The sequence below is a fragment of the Pristis pectinata genome, chromosome 18 (genome assembly GCF_009764475.1).
Source record: "Pristis pectinata isolate sPriPec2 chromosome 18, sPriPec2.1.pri, whole genome shotgun sequence".
Taxonomy (NCBI): Eukaryota; Metazoa; Chordata; class Chondrichthyes; order Rhinopristiformes; family Pristidae; genus Pristis; species Pristis pectinata.
In genome coordinates, this window is record NC_067422.1 from 18,524,070 (window position 1) to 18,546,829 (window position 22,760).

The window sequence follows — 22,760 nt, forward strand, 5'->3', positions numbered from 1 at the left end:
TGAAAGGAAGTGGAATGATCCTTTCAGAAAAAAGAATGGTCTTATGGTACATAACCCAGCAAGGAAATTGTTAACTGGATTTATTAGTAGATATCAATCACTCGATTACTCTCATAAAAGAAGATGGAGAAGTCAAAGAAGGGAAGGACTTGATATGGACTGAAGGGAGAGGAAAGGATAAAAAAAAGGCATCAAGCTTGATGAAATGTTGCTGTTCAAGACGAGAGCTGAAAAATAGCATCAAGTCAGGTAGCACTATGTTAATTAAGAGGTGAGGGAGATCGTCTGAGAGGACAAGAACAAAAAATATACCATATATCCACAAAGAGATAGGCAAAGGACAAAGATGTGTCCTCATTTCAAACACCTTTCATTTAGATAAAGTGAATAAAGTCAAAGGAGAACTTTTTCAATACTGAAGCTATTTTAGTCAAAGGAAGATGATGGTGGATGGTGTCTGGTTTGGCTTTCATTCAAGAAAAAGGCCCGTAAGTGTTATGTTAGGGAATGGCGGTGTAGTGGTGTTTGAACGTCCGATTAATTTGCATGTCTCGTGAGGTACAGAGCTGCTGCCGTCACAGCTCCAGTGACCTGGTTCAACCTAGATCTCCGATGTTGTCTTTGCAAAGTTTGCACAATCTCCATGTGACCATGTGGGTTTCCTCCTGTGCTCCGTCCTCCCCTCACATCCCAAAGACACTGGGGTTGATAACTGGACGCTGTAAATTGCCCCTGATATGTAGACGGGTGGAGTTGACGGAAATGTGGGAATATCAAAGACAAAAGTCAACGGTAATGGGTAAGGATTACCATCGATGGTAATAATTCAAGTCCAAGGGCTTGTTTCCGTAGCAGCACACAAGAATACTGGAGGAACTCAGCGGGTCAGGCAGCAGCTGTGGAGGGAAATGCCAGTCGAACGTTTCGGGTTCCTGTTTTCCGTGTTGTGTGACTCTCTGACTGCTACAACAGAGAATACTAGGAACGCTCAGCAGGACGGGCAGTGCCTGTGGGAAGAGATGCCAGATCAAAGATCTTTGTACTTTCGTGTTCTGACCCGCTCGGTATCTGTTTCTGAGCAAAGGTCCGGTTTCCCCCGTGAACACAGACCACTCTCCCCGTTCACCTCAGGCACAAAGGTCGTGCTGCAAACTTCAGGCTGCGGTGGGCGGGCTGTCACTTACCGCCAGGCGATTGGCCCTTGGCTCGGAGTGACGCAAATCGCGATGACGCCGCGGGCGGCGATTGGACAACGTGTGAACTCCCGGACTGATTCCAATCCCTCAGTCAACGTGCAAGAAACAGAGAAAAAAGGACCAGGAGTGGAGGAGGAAAGTAATAATAATAACTGGCTGAACAAAGGAGTTGAAGGATCGGTGGAGAGGTTCGTTCAGGTTGACGTAGATATAACGTGTGGTTATTGTTGTATCGATTATTCCGGTTCTACTGGGGCGTTCACCCTTTCTGCGGCTTCAAACCGGCGGGCGTTGTCTGCTCCGATGGTGTCTCTCTTGGTTCCCAGTGAGTTTTAATCCTCGCCGCTTTCGTGAAGGGGATCAGCACTGTGTAGGCGGGCTGGGCAGGCGGTTGGGAGCGGCGAGCGTCAACGGTCACGGTAGCTCGACCCCGAGGGCTTGAACGGCGAGCGCCAACGGTCACTCCCTCCCGGGACGCGCGCGGCGAGCGCCAACGGTCACTCCCTCCCGGGACGCGCGCGGCGAGCGCCAACGGTCACTACCTCCCGGGACGCGCGCGGCGAGCGCCAACGGTCACTTGGCCCCCGGAGCTCGAGCGCCAACGGTCGCCCCCGTCCCCACCCCCCGGGGCGCGAACCGCCAGTCGCACCCGTGCAGGTCGACGGGCTTCCAGCCGGAGCCCCGAGTCTCTCACTCATCTTCATCTTTCAGACACGCCTTGCCCATTTGGGACACTTCGGACAACGAGTGTCAGCGAGACTGGCACGTCCTGAAGCAACCTTTATAGGCTTGTTCCCAACGGTTTAACATCGGGGCTCCCCTATTTCTTGTTTCCATCAATGTATTGGGGCATCTCGAAGATGTATTACATGGGAATAGCTACAATAGAATAATAAAGATAGCCTCTAATCGGTTATTTCCTCCCTCTGTTCTCTATTGTTATCGCAGTATGTGATGTGAATTTTCTGTTTATTTGCATGAACATATGTAATTCTGAACTTCTTTCTATGACTGCCAATAGTCCAATTCGTTGCGATAAATGTTTTAAACTATTTAAATAGTTATTTGGTGCTGAGAGTAAAACGAATGAAGCACTTAAAAATAAATTGTATGGTGGTTTAATTTACAGCGACTGTAATGTTGTGGGTAGTTTTAAAGAAAAAAGCAGATAGGTGATGGAAAGAAGGGGACAAAGGAATATGGAAATAAGGCTGGCACAGGATTACAACAACCAGCACTTCCATTTTATATTGTCCCTTTTTAACGTGTTTGAAGTGTCTTGTTCTTCACAAGATTGTTGTTACAATAAATTAATGCTGAGCCACATAGTGAGGTGAATGCCCAAAAGCTTGGTCATAAATTTTAATTTTAAGGCGAGCTTGTAAGGAAAGAAGGGCATGGGAAAGAAATTCTAGAGTTTAAGATTTGAGTAGTTGAAGGCTTACCGCCAATTGTAGAGGCGATTACAGTAGGGAAGAAGGCCATTTGGCCTCGAGTTCGTCTGGCTCTCAGTCCATGCCCTCTTCCCGTGACCCTGCAAATTCCTCTTTTACTGATAGGTTTCTAGCTCCCTTCTGAATGCAGCAATTGAATCTACCTTCACTTTCTGGCTTTTCTCATTTCTCACGTTACTTTGATTCTTTTGCCTTTCACATTAATCCTACATCTCCTCGTTATACACACACACACACACACACACACACACCCCTACCTGATTTAGGAAAAAGACCCCCAGCTTATCCACATCCTTCATCCCTGAAATCATTATGATCAATCTTTTCTGCACCCAGTCCAAATTCTTCTCATCTTAAGGAACTGGACAGAGTATTCCTCATGACTTCCTTGTTCGTATCAGGGTTGTTGAATTGTTTGCTACTTTGCAACAGTAACTCCACTTGGAGTGCTTCAGTGTTATGGACTGTGCTGAATTAGATTTATTTCTGCAAAAGGTAAAATCATGTGCAGCTGTTTGATCAATAAAACTAATTTCCATATATTTCAATGTAAACTAACCTCAATGTCATTCCTTGGATAATAGCAACTCATCAGTGCAGACTTAAGTATCATCTTCCTGCAAGGTTTAGAGACTCAATTTGTCTGATAGTAGGGTATTATAGGGAAGTCTGCTTCTTTTGTCTTTCCAAATATGTGTGCAATAGAAGGATTAAAGGATTGAAATCAAGCATGTCATGTATGGCTTTTCTGCCCTTGTCACCTTTTTGATACTGTTATCCATTTTAGTAGCAAAGGCTGATAATCAGCCATTGAACCAGGAGCAATTATGGTTTTTGAGCACAGAATAGAGTGGACCAGTCCACTTGGAATTAAAAGTGATAAGTCTGAGAGCTATAAAGGAATAGTAATATTTTACATTATATTTAGGGATCATTTAGAACAAAAATGTTATTTTAACCTTCAGACTTGTTTCTTCTGATAACATGCAACCAGAATTTTTAATGATGTTATTAATGATCTGGAATGACAATTATGTAACATCAATAACAAAGGATTTTAAACACTTGTCTGAGAATATGTTTACTTTTTTTAAAAAAAAAGCTCCATTGAGTCTCAATTGGCAGATGAAAAAATATAAATTCTCTTCCTGTTTCAATGACAGCTGAAATGGGCTCAATCTGTTGTGTGTTTCAATTTTTCCATTTGCAGATCCCTGGATATTGGGTCTTTCCTTCCTTTAGCATTAAGGGATCAAATTGTGGATGCATAAATACTCCCAACAACATTGTCTTTTCTGTGATAAAGGACCAAGGCTTGTTAGTATTATGTGATCTAAACTGAAGTGAATAGGACAGCACAAGCCATGAATCAAATCAAGATTTTAGATGGAATGACTGAGAGTGCAGAATCTGGCAGTGTTTCAGTCCTGGAGAAGGAAATCAAGAGCTGATTCTTAAAAAAAACTGTACATGATATTGTCTGTTGAGTGAAGTAAATTTTTTAAGCTCTGCCATTAGATATCAGGTATTACTTCAAATTTTCTCAGTCTCCTGGTATTTTGGTCAGTGTATTTTGTTTTCAATTATGAACTTCAAGTAGATTTTCAATTTAGTGTTCTCCAGGATTATATGAAACTGCCTTTGCATGATTTGGTGCTTCATCTACAATTGCTGTTAAATGGACAATTTCCTGATCACTGAAAGAATTAAGTATCTAAGCCAACTAAAAGGCTTAAACTCCATTGTCCCAAATATTTGTTCCTTTTGAGATCTGAAAAATGTCATAATCGGTGAAGAATAAAGGTGGGGACATTGTTACTGTCTTTTCTTCTTCTTGCTCTTCCAAGGTTTATGCGGTTGAGAAATTGTGGCAGGTTTCTCTGACCATGGTATCAGGCATTGAAGTAAGCTTTCAATAACCATTACACAAATTCCCTCTCACTTCTCCATTCCACATAAATCCTTTTGCCTTCATTTTGAACATTCTGTTTGGCATTTGTATCCCTGGTCTTGGTTGCTATCTTTTCCCATCTCTCGTAGCATTCAAACTTGCTGTGCACTTGTGTCCCTGTAAATTTAAAGATATCTTTCATTAGCACCTCATCTTCCCCAAATCACCAGTTTATATGCTAACAACTCCCTCCACTTATGACCTCCTCATTCTCCGCCATACACAAGGGTAATTTGCATTTATTTATTTATGTTTAATGTAGCATAAACACACAAAGGTGCTTCACGGCATGCTCAAACATTGTTCTCAGCATGATATTGGGGCAGGTGACAAAAATCCAAAAAGGGGGCATTAAGGAGCATCTTGAAGGGAAGGAATTCTGGTGGTTAGGGTCAGCTGTCAATTGTCGAGTGGTGTTTAAAGTTATAACGAGGAGCAGATAACTCTTCTGTCCACATAAATTGGATTGAAGAGTTAGGGACAAGACCATGGAGGAAATTTGAAAAAAAGATGCAAATTTTAGAGCGAGGTAGGTGTTTAATGGGAGCCAGTGTGGATAGCAATTACAAGGATGATGGGTGAATGGGACATGTCCCCAGTAAGAATTTGGACAGCAAAATTTTGGATGAACTTCCATTCAGACAGTAGAATGCCAGGAAGGAAATCAGAATAATCAAAAATTAAAATTTAAAGGCAGGCAAGGGTGACTTTTGGCAGTTTCAATGATGCCAAAGAAAGTGTGTTTGTGTCAGGGTTTAAGGTGGCATACAGTCTGTATTAATTGCCAGGAACAATAATGAAGTAGGTGGCTAGTGAATGTTTCTTTTACCAAAGCAACAGCTTTGGACCATTTAAGATTGAGTTAGAAGAAATTTCTGCTGTTGCATTAATGAATAACAGCCGCGTAGTCTCTCAAATTTAAAGAAAATGGAGGTGTCAAGAACAATAGGGTAGATTTGATAGGAAGGGAGTTTTGCCTTCCATCAATTATCACAATTTATTTCACATCAGCATCCTATTTAATTAATGCACCACTTATTTGAAGTGGAAGTAGATAAATTATTGAAAGATAAGGGAATTTAGGGGCTATGGGGAACTAATCAAAAGAGGAGATGAGGCCTAGGGCAGGTCAGCCATGATCATAATTGAACAGCAGGGCAGACTTGGGGTTAAGTGGCCTCCTCCTATTTTGTTATATTATGCTCATAGTATTGAGACTGTTCTGGTCTAAATTGTCAAAAAACATGCTTTTGAGACCTTTACCCCAGTCCATTATCCTTAGTTTTTTGCATAATTTGTGGGTTTTCATATGTTAACCATTCCATCCTCTATACACCTCTGCTGTCTCCATGTAATATCTGCAGTGGCACTTGAAACCACCAGCAGATTACAAATTACAGTTTGAAACACTCTAGTCTGGCACTTTTGGGACCTCACTGGTGCCGGACCACAGAAATTGCCCTGAGAACACGCTTGTCAGTTTCCAAAGTAAATCTCTTAAGTGGGTCTCCTGCTGTGAACTAGCAGCCTATCCTTGGTCAACTAGTTCAGTCCTCTGTATACATTTTGTTTATTTTTTCCACATAAATTCTCTAAATTTTTATTCATTTCTCAGCTGTTTTGGTAGAAACTTGTGAATTCCACAAACACGAGTTTCTGCTACCCAAACTGCTGTAATGGGGGTGGGGGGAGACACAGTATTTTTTTTATTTAAAAAATAAACTTTATTCATAATAAAGTTATATACAAAGGAAGAACACGGTGCAAAAAACATTCATGGTTGCTACAAGCAGTAGTGTAAAATGTAAGGAGAGGGGAAAAAAAACATACAAACAGCGCACCATTGCCACTGATGTGGCTCCCTGAGGTGATACCCCTTTCATTGTTCGATGGGCTTCCCCACCCTACTCAGCCCTTCCACGTGTGGTAATGGAAGGAGCCCAGACTGTGGTCCTTCTCCCACAGAGCCTTCGCATTGGCTGCACTGAGCTTCAGTGCATCCCTCAGCATGTCCCTCCTGCAGCCTGGACTATGCCAGTCCTGCAGCATTCCCCTACAGACATCTCACCGTGCTGGAAGACCAACAAGTTTCAGGCAGACCAAAGGGCATCCTTCAGAGTTGATGACTTTCCAGCAGCACTTGATGTCTGTCTCAGTGTGTGTCCCCCAGGAACAGCCCGTGGATCGGAGAGTCCTCTGTCACACAGCTGCTGGGGACGAGGTGAGACATGGACCCCTGCATCCTTCTCCATACCCTCTTAGCAATCTACAGTCTGCAAAGAAGTGGGTGACCGTTTCTTCCCCACCGCAGCTGCCTGAGGACAGCGTACGTTGGGGGTAATGTGTCGTCTGTAGAGGAAGGCTCTGACTGGGAGGGCACCTCTCACTGCCAGCCAAGTGAGGTCTTTGTGCTTGTTTGGTCAGATCTGGCGATGAGGCGTTCTGCCATATGGTCTAGACTTTGTTCTGGGAACAAACCCACAGAATCCATAGTGTCCCTGTCCCGCAGTGCCCTACACAGATATCCGTAGTGGCAGTCTAAATCAATGGGTGGGAGAGATAGTTTCCCCATCAAGTCTGGAGTCAGGCAGGGTTGTCCACTCTCCCGTCTTGTTTGTGTGCTGCATGCAACCCTTTGCCGAATCCATCAGGAAGGTCAAGAGCGTAAGAGGGGTGATACTGCCAGATAGTGGAGGCACACAAGTTTAAAACCTCCCTGTACATGGACAATGTCATTGTCTTCTGCTCAGATCCACGATCAGTTTGCAGATTAATCAGCATCTGCAACCAGCTGGAGTTGGCATTGGGGGCTGGAGTCAACTACAGGAAGAGTGAGGCCATGCTCTTTGGAAACTGGCCTGACCGACCCAACGTCCCCCCTTCACCGTCAGGTCTGACTACCTGAAGGTGCTGGGGGTCTGGTTCGGAGGGAATGAGGCATGTAACAAGAATTGGCGGGAGCGGATTGGGAAGGTAAAACAAATTGGGTTTGTGGAAATTGCAGTCTCTGTCAATAACTGGGAAGAATTTGGTCATCAGGTGTGATATGCTCTCAGGGCTGCTGTACTCGGAGCAGGTGTGGTCCTGTTCCTCATTCCTCTGCCTTGGCAATCACCCGAGATGTCCTCCAGTTTATCTGGGGGTCCAAGATGGAGTGAGTCTGATGGTCCATGCTGCACAAGTCCCTGAGAATGGGGGCAAAAGTGTATCCAATGTAGCCCTCATCCTGATGACCACCTTTTGTGTGTGGCCTGTATCAGTTGGTGTGTGGACTCCAAGTATGTGGGCACCAAGTGTTTCTACCTATCCCTGGTGCTGCAGAAGATGGGCCTGGCCCATCTACCGCACAACACCCCAATCAGCAAAAAAAACTGAAAAAAGCAAAAAAAAATCAGAAAAAAAACAAAAAATGAAGTTACTAAGTGGCTTCCTGCTGCTTCTATTTTTTGCCCTGGTGACTGCTCTGCAAATTAATGGTGCCAGATAAAAATGTGCTGGACTACAGGAGCTGCCAGATCACAGAAAACCAGACCAGAGAGTTTCAACCTGTATTTGACATTTTATACTTGTATTTTTCACCTGCATGTTGCTGCAAGTATGGAATAAACTTTTCTTTATATCTAATTACAGATCACGTATACCTTTTTGCCATCACATTCATATATATAGTTGACTTTGCAATGAGATGAAATAGCCAAAATTGTGTATAAAGCCACTCTATTCAGATATGTGAAAGGCTTTTAATTTCATCATATTTGTTTAACTGCCTGTTGCAATTCTAGTACTTTTGTCAGTGGAATTTTGCAGATATGTTGCATCACTACAGTGTCTGAATTTGATATTTTGTATTATTCATCGAAGCTGTACCTTGCTACCTGCAATAAGTAGAAAAATTCTGAAAGTATGTTCAGTAGGATTTTGACCAAGATGTTTCTGCTTTTGAGGGGAATCTTGAACTAGGGTCACTTTTTTAAATAAAAAGATCACTCACTTAAGACAGAGCTGAGGTATTTTTTTTGTCTTTGAGGGCCATAAATTCTTTGGAACTCCCTCTGAGTGGTGAAAGCAGTTTTTGAGTATTCTTAGGGCAGGGGAGGGATAGATTCTTGATAAGTAAGAGGTAAAAGGTTACCATAAGTAGACAGGAATATAGAGTTGAGATTAAATTCAGATTAGCCATGATCTTGTTAAGTGGCAGAGCAGGCATGAAGGGCCAAGTGGGCAACACCTGTTCCTGATTTGTATTTTCATATGATGGCTCAAACAATATTAAGGTTAGACTCGTATTATTTCCATTTTGTATTGTCCAGTTAACATTTTAAAATGTATTTTTTTGTAAAGGCTGCAAAGGATCAAAATGCTGTAGCCAGGCAGTGTGGAGGTGACTGGGAATTCTCCAGATGCTGTTGTAGGTTTTTTGAGATTGATATATATGAGATGGCTACCTTACTCACTGCATTTGCTGGAGAAGTTACCCTGCTATTAATGGAAGAAATTGCTGTTGTATGTTTCCTCTGCTTGTCACTGAGTATACTATCTACTTAAGTTCACTGTGTTGAGAGTCAACTCATTGGCTGACAATGTTGGCAATAAATACCATTATGTTTTATCATGTATGGGAAAATATTTTGGTTTACTTGCAGAAATAACCATTTGATGTTTTTAAAAAAACAAAATTCCATTTCAGATTTTGCATCAACTTTTAAGGGGTTTGGGGGGGGGGGAATGTTAATTTAACATTCTCCACTGAATACAAAATTAAATGTTCTGTTGGGTCTGCATTTTGGCCAGAATTCTTGTGTGTTGAAGAAGGCAAGAATGTCCATCGCTTTAAGTTGTTCAGAAGAATAATTTCATGAAATGATTACACCAAACAATTAGGCAAACTTGTTTGTCAAATTAACTTAGTTGTATTTTAATTGCTTTTTCTGCCCTGAATGATGGGGTAAGCAGCTATTGTTTTTATTGATTTGCGATTTTGTGATTTGCTGTTGGGAAATATTTTGAGAATAGTCTTCATTTCTGTAATTCATTAAATTGTGTTTTAGGCATCATGTATGGTTGAGCAAAAATTACAAAAATGTAAAGAAATTCACTCAGGGTGGTGCGAATATGGATGAGCTGCCTGAGGAAGTGGTTGAGGCAGGTACAATAACATTTAAAAGACACTTGGAAGGGTACGTGGATAGGAAAGGTTTAGGTGGTTACCAGCCAAATCGGGCAAATGGGACTAGCTTAGATGGGCTACTTGTTAGGCATGGACAAGTTGGGCCAAAGGACCTGTTTCTGGGCTGTATTATTTTGACTCAGGTTGTAGAAATCTGAAACAAAAACAGGAAATGTTAGAAACATTCAGCAGGGCTGGCAGCCTCTGTAAAGGAATAGTTCATGTTTCACCTATGAGATTATTTGTCATGAGTAAGTTTCAGTTGCAGAGAAGGTGGGGAAGCAATGGGTAAAATAAAGGGGAAACCCTCTTATGGAGGGAGACCAGACGTTTGATGGGGACATGAGTCTATAGATGCTGGAATCTGGACCAAAAAGCAAACTACTGGAGGAACTCAGTGGGTGAAGCAGCATCTGTAGAAGTAAATGGATGGTCTATGTTTTGGGTCGAGACCCTTCATCCAGAATACTCAGACCTACTGCGTTCCTCCAGCAGTTTGTTCTTTTTTTTAGAGACCAAATGTTTGATCCACCCATCCCTCCACCACCTCCCCTGCAACTGAAACTAATTCACTTTCTCACAGGGTCTTGCGCCTGAAATGTGAACTCAGTTTGTTTCAATAGATGCTGTCTGACCTGAGTTTACCAGAGCTGGAACGCAGAGACTTAGAATAAACATTAGATCCCGAGGTTTAGAGAGAGGGAGGGGTTAGCAAGCTCTAAATCTGATTTTAGCATTAAAAGACGTTTCCAAGGAGCATTCGACATAACTGGTCTTTTGCCTGTGAAAAAAGATTGAAGGGAGATAATGTTGCGTTGTATTCATACAGAAAGCCAGGGAAGAGCAGTTTAAGTGTACACTGTGAAGGTTTTGAAGCCATCTCCAAAATATGTCGATTTACATGCAAGTTTGTGAGTATTCCAACTTTCCTGATCCCAAACATAGTTCCTATAATTTAGGATTGACAGTTCTAAACAAGTCCTTTTCATTTTTTCAAGCGCGCACAGTTCGACATCGACAGCCGGACACCAAATAGGATTGAGTTGGCCTCACCTTTTCAGTACTGGATGTGTATAAGTAAACTTCAGTCCTTAAATGTTAAGGAATGAGTTGAGGGCTTTGGGGACTTTATCTGGCTTGAGTATTCGTCGTAAAATGATTTAAAGAAGATGTACTCGGGGCACCATATTTCGAGCCAAAGTGTTGCTGTAGGAAAAAAGGGCCTTCTACATCTATCTTGAGTAATAACAGGTTTAGGGTCCTTTCCGATTTGCAATCGTTTCATTCTCTGCAAGTACACATAGAAACACTATAACACATTTATTGCATTCTTTGAAATAGGTTCTAGTTGCACGACTTCGTCATTACGTTGATTGAGAATGTAATTTTCCACGTGGATCTCGATGTGAGAGTTAAGGGGCGGAGATGAGGTTCTAACTGGCTCGCACTACGCCATCTATCCAGATCGTTGTGTATTCTGCCAGACGAAGTCTGCTCGAAGTCGCCCGCCAAGAAATCCTGGGAATCAGCCCCTATAAGCGCCGAAATTTAATACGATTTCTAGAATCAAGATTCCATTTTTCTAGAAGCTTGGTGTTAGCTTCTTACTCGTCGAAAATAACCCTGAGGAAGGAACGAAACGAGGCGGATCGAGGTATTATTGCAAAAACCATTATCTGAATTACAATCTTTAGGGATGTTATTGCCGTTGACTTGGATTTTGAAGGTTACTACTTAATAAAGTTTGATCGTCTTTGAAAACTTCGGATTGTTGTGCAGTACTTGTAACTTAGTTTAGTCCGAGCACTGTGCACTTCGAGCATGATGTCACGGCTCATATTAGTTAAGGCGTATGCTGGACGATTTCAGAACAATTTCAGTAGTTTGTCGCCCCCTGTCTAGATTATAGAGGTGAGTTTAGAACCGATTCTCCGCAATACTCGGCTTTATTTTATTCCTTTAGTTTTCCAAATACGTCTTTGTATCTGTCTACTGAAATCATCGCCCACCATCGCGCAGGTAAGAATTGCGGCAGTGTGTGTTCATTTGGCTGTTGAGTTCTGACCTCGCCATGGAAAATTGAGTCTGGCGCAGTTTTGCAATCGGAGTTGAAACTGAAGGGATCAAAAGAGAATGAATCCGAAGTTGGCAAGCAAAAAACACAATATTATCGTGTTATAATTAGGGAAGTTGAAAGTGTAGCTTGTAGTTGTTTCCTTCAGTTATAGTTGCTTGGAAGTTGCTAACGCTGAATCACTTATTCAGTTGCCGCCATGACAGAAGGTAAATACGAAAACGCTTTGGGAGCAAGTTATAACCGTATTTGAATAAAATACCATCGTGTTGTAGAGAGAAAATAAGAATTTTCCAGTATATTTCATCCTAGTGTCTAACGTGTGTCCTTAATCCTTGCATCAAGTGATTGAGAATTTTTTTTGGAGAACGTTCTTCGCGACAGGATTGGAAAAGCATGGATATGTAAGGGATAGTCAGCATGGCGTTGTGCGGGGAGGGCTTGTCATTCAAATTGATCCTCTTTTGAGGAGATGACAAGATGATTGTAGGGCATTGGATGTTGTTTACATGGACTTCACTAAAGTATTTGCCGATATCTCTTCTCTCTCTCCCCCCCCCCCCCCCCGTAGGCTGGTCCGGAGAAGTTAAAGTCACATGGGATCCAAGGTGAGTTAGTAAATGGGATCCAGAATTAACTTTGTCATAAACTGAGATTGGCAGTGGAGGGGTGTGTTATTCTGACTGGAGGACTGTGGCAGTGCTGTAATCTGCTTTTGTAATATATTGATGATTTGGATGTAAATGTAGGGTGGTCTGATTAGTAAGTTTTGCAGACAATACGAAAATTGATGGAGTTATGAATCGTGAAGGAGGTTGTCAAAGATTAGTTAGAAATTCAGGTGGAGAAATAGCAGATGAAGTTTAATCTGGACAAGTGTGAGATGCATATTGGAAGGTTAAGTGCAAGAGGAACGTATACAGTAAATGGCAGGACCTTGGGAGTATTAATACGTGGAGGGATCTTGGTGCAACTCCATAGGTCCCTAAAAGTGACAGTAACAAAAGTAGATAGGGTGGTAAAGTAGGCATAAGGCATGTTTGCCTTCATTGGTTGATGAATTGAATATAAAAGTTGGCAAGTGATGTTGCAGCTGTATAAATCTTTGGTTAGGCCACACTTGGAGTATTGTGTGCAGTTCTTGTTGCCACACTACAGCAAGGATGTGGAGGCTTTGGAGAAGCTGCAGAAGAAGTTTGCCAGGATGTTGCCTGGATTGGGGTGTATTAACTATAAGGAGAGGTTGAACAAACTTGGATTATTTTCTCTTGAGCATCAGAGGCTGAGGGATGACCTGATAGAAGTATATAAAATTTATGAAAGGCATGGATTTGGTTGTCGGTCAGATTTATTTTCCCAGGGTGGAAATGTCAAATACTAGAGGGCATATGTTGAAGTTGAAAGGGAAAAAGTTTAAAGGAGATGTGAGGCAAGTTTTTATTAGTGGTTGGTGTCTGCAATGTGGAAAGTGGTAGAAGCAGATCTGATAGCAAAATTTAGGAAACATTTGGGCACATGAATAGGCAGGGAATAGCGAGATGGACCATGTGAGGGTGGACAAGATGTTAGATTGACATCCTGGCTGGCGCAGATGTGGGGGTCAAGAGAACCTGCGTTCTGTTCTATATAGGTTTTGGGAAACTTGTGGTTCGAAGTTTTGCTTTGAATTTGACTGGAAATTGAGTGCATTCCTCACTTCAATAAAGCCATTTACTCATGAACACTGAGTTGTGAGACAATATATTCATTGCTGCTTTGGCAGAACTGGCTCACTTGTAAACCCTGCAGTTAACACATTGTTATCCATTATTGTTACAGGATTCTTTTATAGAAACAAGATGAAATTTGGTGACAATTCTATCAGTTTGTAACAATCATCCTACTTGCATTGCAGTATTGACATTTTGAATATGTAATTTGGAAAGGCAATATACAGATGCACGATCCTGCAAAATAAAAATAATTGCCACCAGTAGTTCAAAGGAACTATTTGGTTACTGTTCAGCTGGGTGCAAGTTGATCAGCAAAAATAAGAATGCTTTATAAACTGTAGAAATGTGTTCATTAGTAAACCAGAAAATAGGAAATTAAAATTCACAAAAATAAAAACTGCATGTGCACAATCTGAAACAAAAATGATAAAGTTTCAGAGTTCCAGCAGTCTTCTTAGTTTCCAGCATTTTCTGTTTTTAACAAAATTCACGTAGAACCTGTCATCCTTGGGATGTACCAGGCTGCTTTGATAAATTTTTGCTTTTTTTCCTCAATTGAGGTTTACTTAGAAGATTCCAGGGATTTAGTTATATAAATAGACTGGATGAGTTGTGTTGCTCTCCTTGAATTTGATAAGTTAAGAGATCTGAGAGTGGTATTTAAAATCAATCCAAAGTTTAAAAAAAAACAGCAAGTTGCTGGCTCTTCAACCAATGGAACTGGAGAGCATAGATTGGTGATGATTGGCAAAAATGAAATGAGGAAATTTTTTGAGTGGGAGTTTAGGATCTAAATTGGATGGGGGCAGGGTAGTAGAGGCAGATTCACTTGTGACATCCAAATTGTAGATAACAACTTGAGAGGGGGAGCAAATGCAAGGCTATAGGGAAAGAGCAGTGCAACTTGTATTATTCTTGCATGGAGCTGGTAACGGATGAGATCAGCCAAATTGCAGCCTTCTGTGTTCTAAACTTTTTGATTCTGATTTAAATAGTCAATAATTACTTTGGGACATTCTAAAGTGCTTTACAGTCAACTGATAAACTGCTTTTGAGAAGTCATCACTGTTTTTGAAAATGTAACATCTAAAGTATGCAGAGCAAAGATCTCACACAGTAAATGTATCTGCATATTTTCATTCATGTTGAATTCACTGCCACTTCCCATCCAGGAATGCTGACCTTGAAGTTCTTCTCTGCTCTAGTTCTGATGAAGAATCCCAGACCTGAAACATTAACTTTTTCTCTTTCCACAGATGCTAGGATTTTGTTTAAAATCATTTAGCGTAGTTTTAGTGGATGATTGGGAAATAAATAACAGCTGGGATGGCTGTTTTAAAATTATGTCATAGGATCTTTTGTGACTCAATCTTTATTTAACATCTCACCTTAATGATAAACTGAGAATGCATTAGTCCTATTCAGTCATTCCAGATTTTGGTGTCCACATCTCTGGAATGCAACTTGAATCCAAGCTAACTGAAGTAGCCAATTTGCACACATCAGTATAATGGATAAGTGTTTTTGTTATCGTGTTTAGTTGAGCAACAAATACTGGTAAGTTCATTGGTATGGCATTGTACAGAAACAGGAGCCATAGGGTTTTTGTTTCATGGCCTCCTGACCAGTGAGCGAGGACTTGGGTTGAACTCAGTCTGAATGATGGCGCACCTCAGGGTAATAATGGGACAAGAGGAATCATCAGTGTGAAAAGCATGTGTGTGCCCTAACGAACTGTTCTGTAGCAGTTTACTTGAGGCAGTAAAATGGCTTTTGGTTTTTCATCATCTAACAAAGATGTGTGTTGGAGTGGGCCTAGGTTTGGTTCATCTACTTCTTGTGAAACTTGAGGCATATGGTGCTAAACATTTATCAAGAGCTCTTGCATAACATTGTCATGAGTTTTTGATGGTTTTTCAAATTTTTTAAGCTAGCAATATATAATTCCTTCCTTCAAAAAGAACTTGGTAAAATCTCTCATCTCAACGTTGAGCATGTTTTCATGGGTAAATGGCTCATTTGAAGTATGAAGTGTGTGCTCTCTGTATTTTGTGCAAGTAATTTCTATAAATACAAATTAAAAGTGCAAAAACACTCAGTAATCTTTGCAGTAAAATTAGCTTTTGGACTAATATAAGAAATGCTGTAAATTACTGAAACTAGTCCATTATCTATTGCACATTTAGGATAGAGGGGTGTAGCATCATTGATTGATAAAAGAAAACATGGTGGACATTGGTTCCTATTAATGAAACAGAAGATGCATTGAAACATTGAGGAAACAAAATGAATATCAGGAACTAATTCAGTGGTTTTAATATCTGGCGTTGAGAATCCAAGCCTAACTACAGAAGCTGACTTTCAAACAAGTTATCCTTCCAAATTAAAGTTTCTTATTCATTTAAATGACAGTGAAAATCGTCATCTTGGCCCTTGTACCTCTAGATGGTCTACAGTTAAATTATAATAATTCAACTTGTAACAAGCTGAAATTGGCACCTATGAGGGCAGATGTATTCTTTGAAGAACTGTGGCCTCTCTCATCATGCAGAATTTGCCTTCACAGAGATGTTTTCTTCAAATTATTTGCAAATATTTTACGGTAGCTTCCATTTGTGATTGTTCAGGGTTTACAGAAGTTGAGCAGGCTAATTTCTTTTGCCCCTGGATGATAAGCTTGTATTGTTGGAGCTGCACTTATCCAGGCATTGGAGAGTACTCTGTCATGTTCCTAACTGTACTCTAAGTGGTGGAAAGGCTTTGCATGGGAGATGCATCGTTCACTACATGATACTTGGCCTCTGTCCTGCTTTTGTACTTGCTGTATTTATGTGGCTGATCCTTGAGTTTTGATATCAGTGGTGACAATCCAGGATATTGATGGCCTGGGACCTGTAATTACAAGGGTAGGTGTTTAGACTCCCTTTTGGGAGATGGTCACTGCTTGGCCTTTTGTTGAGTGAATGGTTCTTGCCACTTATCAGTGCATGTCAATGTTGCCCAGGTCTTGCAGCATGTAGGCATGAACCTGCTTTGTCTGAGTTGTGAATGGAATTGAACATTTTGCATACATCGACTATTCTAATCCTATGTCAAGGAAGGTTATTAAGCAACAGAAGATGATTGGACCTAGGATACTATCCTGATATCCCAGAGCTGGGATGCTTGATTTCCACAACCACCTTGTATTATGCAAAGTATGGCTCCTAAACCATTAAGATTGCTTTCCTCTTGATAACCATGGGCTTTACTGATTTGAGAGTATCACTCAAAAACGCCATAATGCGAGCCAGACATACCTGTCTGTTATATGCACTACAATTAATACCTTGCATTTATTGTAATGGATTTGGTAAAACAGTACCACCGGTGGTGAAGGGAGTAAATATTTTAGATTATTTGTTTTATTTTTAGTATTGAAGCCACCTGAGTGTTGCTGGAGTGGGCCAACACCCCGTCAAGCAGAGAATATTCCATCACATTCTTGATGAGCTTTTCTGTCTTGTACAAGATCGTATTAAGTATGAAGGTGACTGTTGTGCTGCAGAATGGTAGCTACAATCTCAAAGTCACAGTAATGTTCTTCCATGAAGTATGTTATATATAATGTACAGAAGAGTTGAGTTTATTTCAATGTAGATAACATGACTAGAATAGTAGGACTTTGTTGGTTTGCAGTTGATGATGGCTTGCTGTTAAATCAAAACTGTTACAGAAACATGATTTCTAACATGTGGTGTAATAAGCATTGGAGTAGCTTACATTATCTCATGGTGAATGTTGAACTGATTAAGGCTTGTAAAAGATTGCACCTCCAAAGGTCTGGCTGCATCTTCTCAATCTGCTCTGGGCTACCTGCATTTATGGTCAATTTCAAGGCAGGAATACTTCAGATCAATCAGTGATTTCAGATGAAGTTTGAAATATGTGAATTGAGGTGTTGGCAGGTAGCCAGATGGACTTTAACCTGGGTTAGGTTCTTAGACTCGTCCTTGTTTGGGTATCTACTAACAACCTCCAAACATTTGCTAATCAGTCTAATGGCACTATCCCAAACCTTTTGTCAGTTCTGCTCTGCTATACCAAGCCTATTTTCTGATTCTGTCTCTGTTGCTGTTTATAACTTAAAAAAAACATTTCAAACTGTGGCCTTTCAGGGCCTTACTGACATTGCTAACTTAGCCTGTCAGCTCTGAGAGTACTAACCCAGTGTATGTTGAAAACATGTAAAAGAGAATTGGCCTCGCTTGCAAACCATGATCTGTCAGATCCTAATGTAGTTTCATTGAATGCAAACCACCTACTCTTACAGTTCCATCTACTTGAATGTCTCTTGCAGTTCCCTATTTCTCTGCTTTGGTTCTGTGGGACCTACATTTGGTTCTGCTAATTTGTTTAAAATGAGAAACTAATGAAACCTGTATATTTTTAAATGTATCTAATCTCCACTACTCTTCTTGTAGAGCAAAAACAAGCTGCAGGAGGAACTCAATGGGTCAGGCAGCATCTGTAGAACCAAAAAGGATAGTTGACATTTCGAGTCGAGACCCTGCATCAGGCGTTATCCCTTTGCCTCTGCAGATACCACCTAACCCATTGAGTTCCTCCGCAGCTTGTTTGTTTTGGCCCCAGATATCAACATAAACGAAATCTCTTGTTTCTGTTCTTGTCATAAATTTGTCTTCTGATTACTAACACCTTGTGATTGAATAGTTTCTCCTCTTAATATACCTCTCATTTTGAATATTCATTTAAATCTTGCCTTAATCATCTTCATGGCAAACAATCAGAACTTTCCTGGTCCCTGCAATACTAAATTCATTCATTGTAACTATATTTGTGAAGCTGTTCTCTCCAAGACATTGGTGTGTTTCTTGAAATATAACAGAATTAGGCATAGTATTCAACTGAGGATTAATCAGTAATTAAAACCATTTTAGCAAAACCTCATTTATGATTCTGCTTCATAGAAGATTTTGTTGGAACTGTCTCTTCCATTGGCTTTAACGATTGTTAATTTTGTTTATACAAGTATATAAATTGCTTGTCATTTTCTTAACTGCATAGCAAATATGAGAGAGTTCAATTTTTACTTTCAATTTGAAGGTTTCTTAATGAGCTTAATGGTCTGGTTTAAGACACTGTCCATAGATATTGTGACTTTAAAAGTAATTTTTATTCTTTTTTAGGTGCATTGGAACACTGAAGCAGAGATTGATGAAGAAATGGCTACAATGGATAATAATGCTTCATGAGCTGTAATTTTGTTACAGAAATTTTACATTAGTGGCTCAACATAGTCTCTTGTGCTGAAGAACGTGGGGCTCTGGCTGTATGAAGAACTAATTTGGCTTTTATGGCAGAGAGCTGAAGATCAGAATCTTTTGCTTATCCAGGGGGTATCTCCCAGAATTCCGGTATACTTGTATTGTCATCATTTGATTTTGGAAAATGCCAATCCTGAAACAGCTAGTGGCCAGCTCCAGCCAGTCTAAAACGTCGCTCCCGTGTAGACTTGACTGCAGATATGATCAGTGCACCTCTTGGTGATTTCCGCCACACAATGCACGTGGGTCGTGGAGGTGATGTCTTTGAGACACATCATTTCTTTCTAGCAAAGGTTGGAGCTACAGCTGCTGCTCCTGCGAAGCAACCCCTAAACCAGGTTTGCTCTCTCGGAAATTCAGAAGCAGCAGCAAGCGGTCTCAGTCTGTAACGCGTGTTGATAAGCAAGATGTACTGACACAAAGTGATTCCGCTATTTTTGTGAAAAAATGCAGTCTCTCTTCCCTCAGCTAAATGATAAGACTGTGAGCCTACTAATCAATTGGCAAAAAAGTCTTTCATCAAGCCCCCTAAAAAAGCTTGGAAATGAAGACATCGAAATAAACCTGTCAATGGGGCTGCTAGTGTAGTTGAAAGTAAAATCTATAGAATAATCAAGATGAGAGAGATTTTGGAGAGTATCACAGACCTTCCCACATCTCTCTCCAGTGGTGGGTTTCCATTAAAACATGCTGAATCCATCATGTCCTTCCATGTTGATCTTGGTCCTTCAATGCTTGGTGACATTTTAAGTGTTATGGAAAAAGATACCTGGGAAAATAATACTGATCTTGGTTTGGGAGAAGCCAAGGAAGGTGACTGTTCAAATTCACAGAAGGTGATGACAGAGTTTGTGGAAGATCCCTCAAAATCAACAACAGTTTTACCAAGTACTGTTAAAGGTGTTGCATATAGCCCAGGTTCTGGGAGTTGCTTATCACAAGGTAGTGGCTCTGTGTCAAGTTTGGCATCTGGGAACAACAGAAGAGATGCAGTCAGTTTATGAAGGAGTTTAGTCATGGAAATACAGACAGCGTGAAAAATACAGGTGAATCCACAGATGCCTTCAGAGAGGAAGGAAATGAAGGTGAGGAATTACCTTCATGGATGAAGAGGATTAAATCCGTGTGTAAAAATTGGCCTTCAAATCCGTGTGTTATTGACTTAAAGAGCAAGATGAATTTGCCTGACCCCAGCATTTGCTGAATTAATGAAGCATGGCAGGATTGCACTAGACTTTAACACCACAGACTCAAAATTCATTCTGTAATAGAAGCTGTAACCAAAATCTCCAGTCCATATAGACTAGCAGTATGTGCAGATACTCATCATGACTAATTGCTTGCTTTGGTTGACTAGAAATAAATATGTAAAATACATATCCCAAATGGTGCAAGTAATGTGGTACCTTTTGTAGATATTGCATACCATTATTGATCTCGCATTGTAGTTGTTGACTGTAAATGTTGAGATCAAAAATGACTTGCCCCAAAAGATGGAGTTTGTGTACTTTGTTTCAGTAGTTCTCCTTGTCTTTAGTTTAAGGTGCTCTCAAATTTTCAGTTAGCTCCTTCTTTCTTCCTCTCATTTGGTTGTTCCTGGACAGATTTTTTGTGGTCTGTGCACACAAGCTCCTGCATAGAGATGGATACATGTCACCAATATCTTTGATGCCAGGTTTTACACATTTTAAGATAATGTAATTATTTTTCTACTCTCAACACTTCAGTAATAACATTTCAGCTGTTAGCTCCTACCAAATCAAAGATTATCCTAATTTTTCCATAATAAACATCGGAGCATTAAACATGCCACATTACATTTGTTCACTATGGATTTGTTTATCTTTGTATTGTATGTTCAATTATATCTGTTTGCTTGCAAAGCAGATTCACTGTATTCACTTGTGTGATACACAACCAAGAGGTGTTTGGATTAAATCTGTCTTTGAAACCTGTCATCCAGAAACATAATGGCTTATGACTACTTTGCCAAATTAGTTAAATGAAAGTGGGTCAATTACCATTAAAAGGGATTAACTCTTTTTAAAACATCCCAATATAATACCTGCTGTAGTGTTCCATTATTAAGCATTCTTATAGGTCCAACATCCATTCCACCAATGAGTAGATTTTCCAAGTGCTTCATTAACTTGTGAAACATTTTGTGGCATCCTGAGGTCAATGATGTTGCATGAAAAGTTTGTATTATTCATAAGTTCTGAAACTTTTTTTGATCTTTTTGAGACTAATTGGGTTTCCTATCATTGTTTGGCTGTACACAATTCATTAAAATTATTCACACCTCTCTAAGCATCACCTTTCACTAAGTAATTCTTAAAGCCACGTTTTGGCACATTCCATTGGGATTTAGGAAATTTTGCATCAAAGGAACAGATCAACTGCACCAGTTTTATGGAATTAAGTTGAAGGATTTTTTAAATCTTCCTTTTGCCAGAACACTAATTTGGCTAAAGATTTAATTTGTTTTTCAAAATGTTTGCCATTTAGGACTTTGGGTGTTTCAATTGATCGCTTTACTATACTTTAAACAAAATCTTTGAGATGAAAGGTGAAGTATTCTTGTGTTTGTGTAGAATAAAACTGACCGTGGGCAACCTTCAAGATGTGTATCTAAATTATGCCTCTGATACATTTTGCTGATGAATTTGCAAGTAGAAAGTCTAGTGTATTGTAGATGCAACTTTTAGTATCAGTATATAGTCTCGTTTAAATGGCAAATCTGGAACCTATAAAATATTATTGCAGGCATTGCATTAAATTTAGCCATCTATCTTGAAACAAAGTTTTAAATGCAGATAACCCAACAATGAAAATGCAGACACTTTATTTTCCATTGCCAAAGAGCATTTGCTGACATCAAAGCTTTGTAATCAAAGCAAACTATTTCATACTGAAAAGAGAACCACTAACCAGTAGTTTATTACTAATATCAATAAATCGTGTTAGTTTTATTTTGCACTTTTATAACATTGGGGTCAATTGAGAACCCATGCAGGAGTGGTAGCATTTGAAAATTTGGGTACATCACTAGCTGTTCTAGTTCCACCAGGGCCCAGATGTGTAATTATGAAGTGGAACAAAACATAGCGAGTGCTTCTGCCAGAAGATTGCAGGGTTCTACTTAATATATGTAAATTGGGCTCCAATGATACCTTCTGAGTTTGGTGTGGTACAATGGCTGCTTATATAGACTGTTGGAAGCAGATCTTAAAAAATGCTTTTGGGTACATTGTTTTAACTTGGGGGGGGGGGGGGAGGGGGGGGGGGTGGAAAGCATGCAGGGTCACAAAGGTCTGATCCTTTTGCAAGCTTAGTGCTGTCCTATGATGTATCCCTTCTAATTGGAGCCCTTTTTGACCAGCTTTTTCATGTGTTTTGGCTGATTTCTGGTAACTGAGGGCAAGCATCATCCTATTACAATATCATAAGTCCCATCTACAATGCAAATTGGTCGTACAATTAATTAGTGACAAGCACTGTGATATATTGCAGTGTTATTAATTTGGCATTGCTTTGAGTTGAGAATCCCACCTTTCTTGGTATTCTTATGCCTTATTTAAATTGAGGTGGAGAATTAACACCATTTGTCTTGGATAACACTAATACCTTCAGTATCTAAACCTTCTTGTAGTGCAATAAATGAAAAAGTAGTTTTGCCTTACTTTAATGTAGTGGAATCTTATATCTGTTAAATTAATCTTTTTAGGAACCTGCATCCCAAAAAGCTCTCCAATGAAATTTAACTGTTGCCCTATATAACATGCTACAAAATCTGAGTTTTCCAAAAGCAGCAGTCTGAAGAATGCCTTGTACGTTTTTTCAGCTGCTTTCATTATTTACAGTTGAATGCAATCCTGG

General features: G+C 40.2%; 1 protein-coding gene across 1 annotated transcript; it reads left to right on the forward strand.

Annotated features, from left to right (window-relative positions):
• Nucleotides 1–1,107: 1,107 nt before the first annotated feature.
• On the forward strand, nucleotides 1,108–20,691 carry cdc42ep4b (CDC42 effector protein (Rho GTPase binding) 4b). The gene is given in 7 exon segments (XM_052033110.1): nucleotides 1,108–1,384; nucleotides 11,110–11,422; nucleotides 18,744–19,047; nucleotides 19,049–19,145; nucleotides 19,148–19,338; nucleotides 19,341–19,433; nucleotides 19,436–20,691. Coding segments are annotated over 5 exon segments (873 nt in total). The 5' UTR covers nucleotides 1,108–1,384; nucleotides 11,110–11,422; nucleotides 18,744–19,005; the 3' UTR covers nucleotides 19,886–20,691.
• The last annotated feature ends 2,069 nt before the right edge of the window (nucleotides 20,692–22,760 follow it).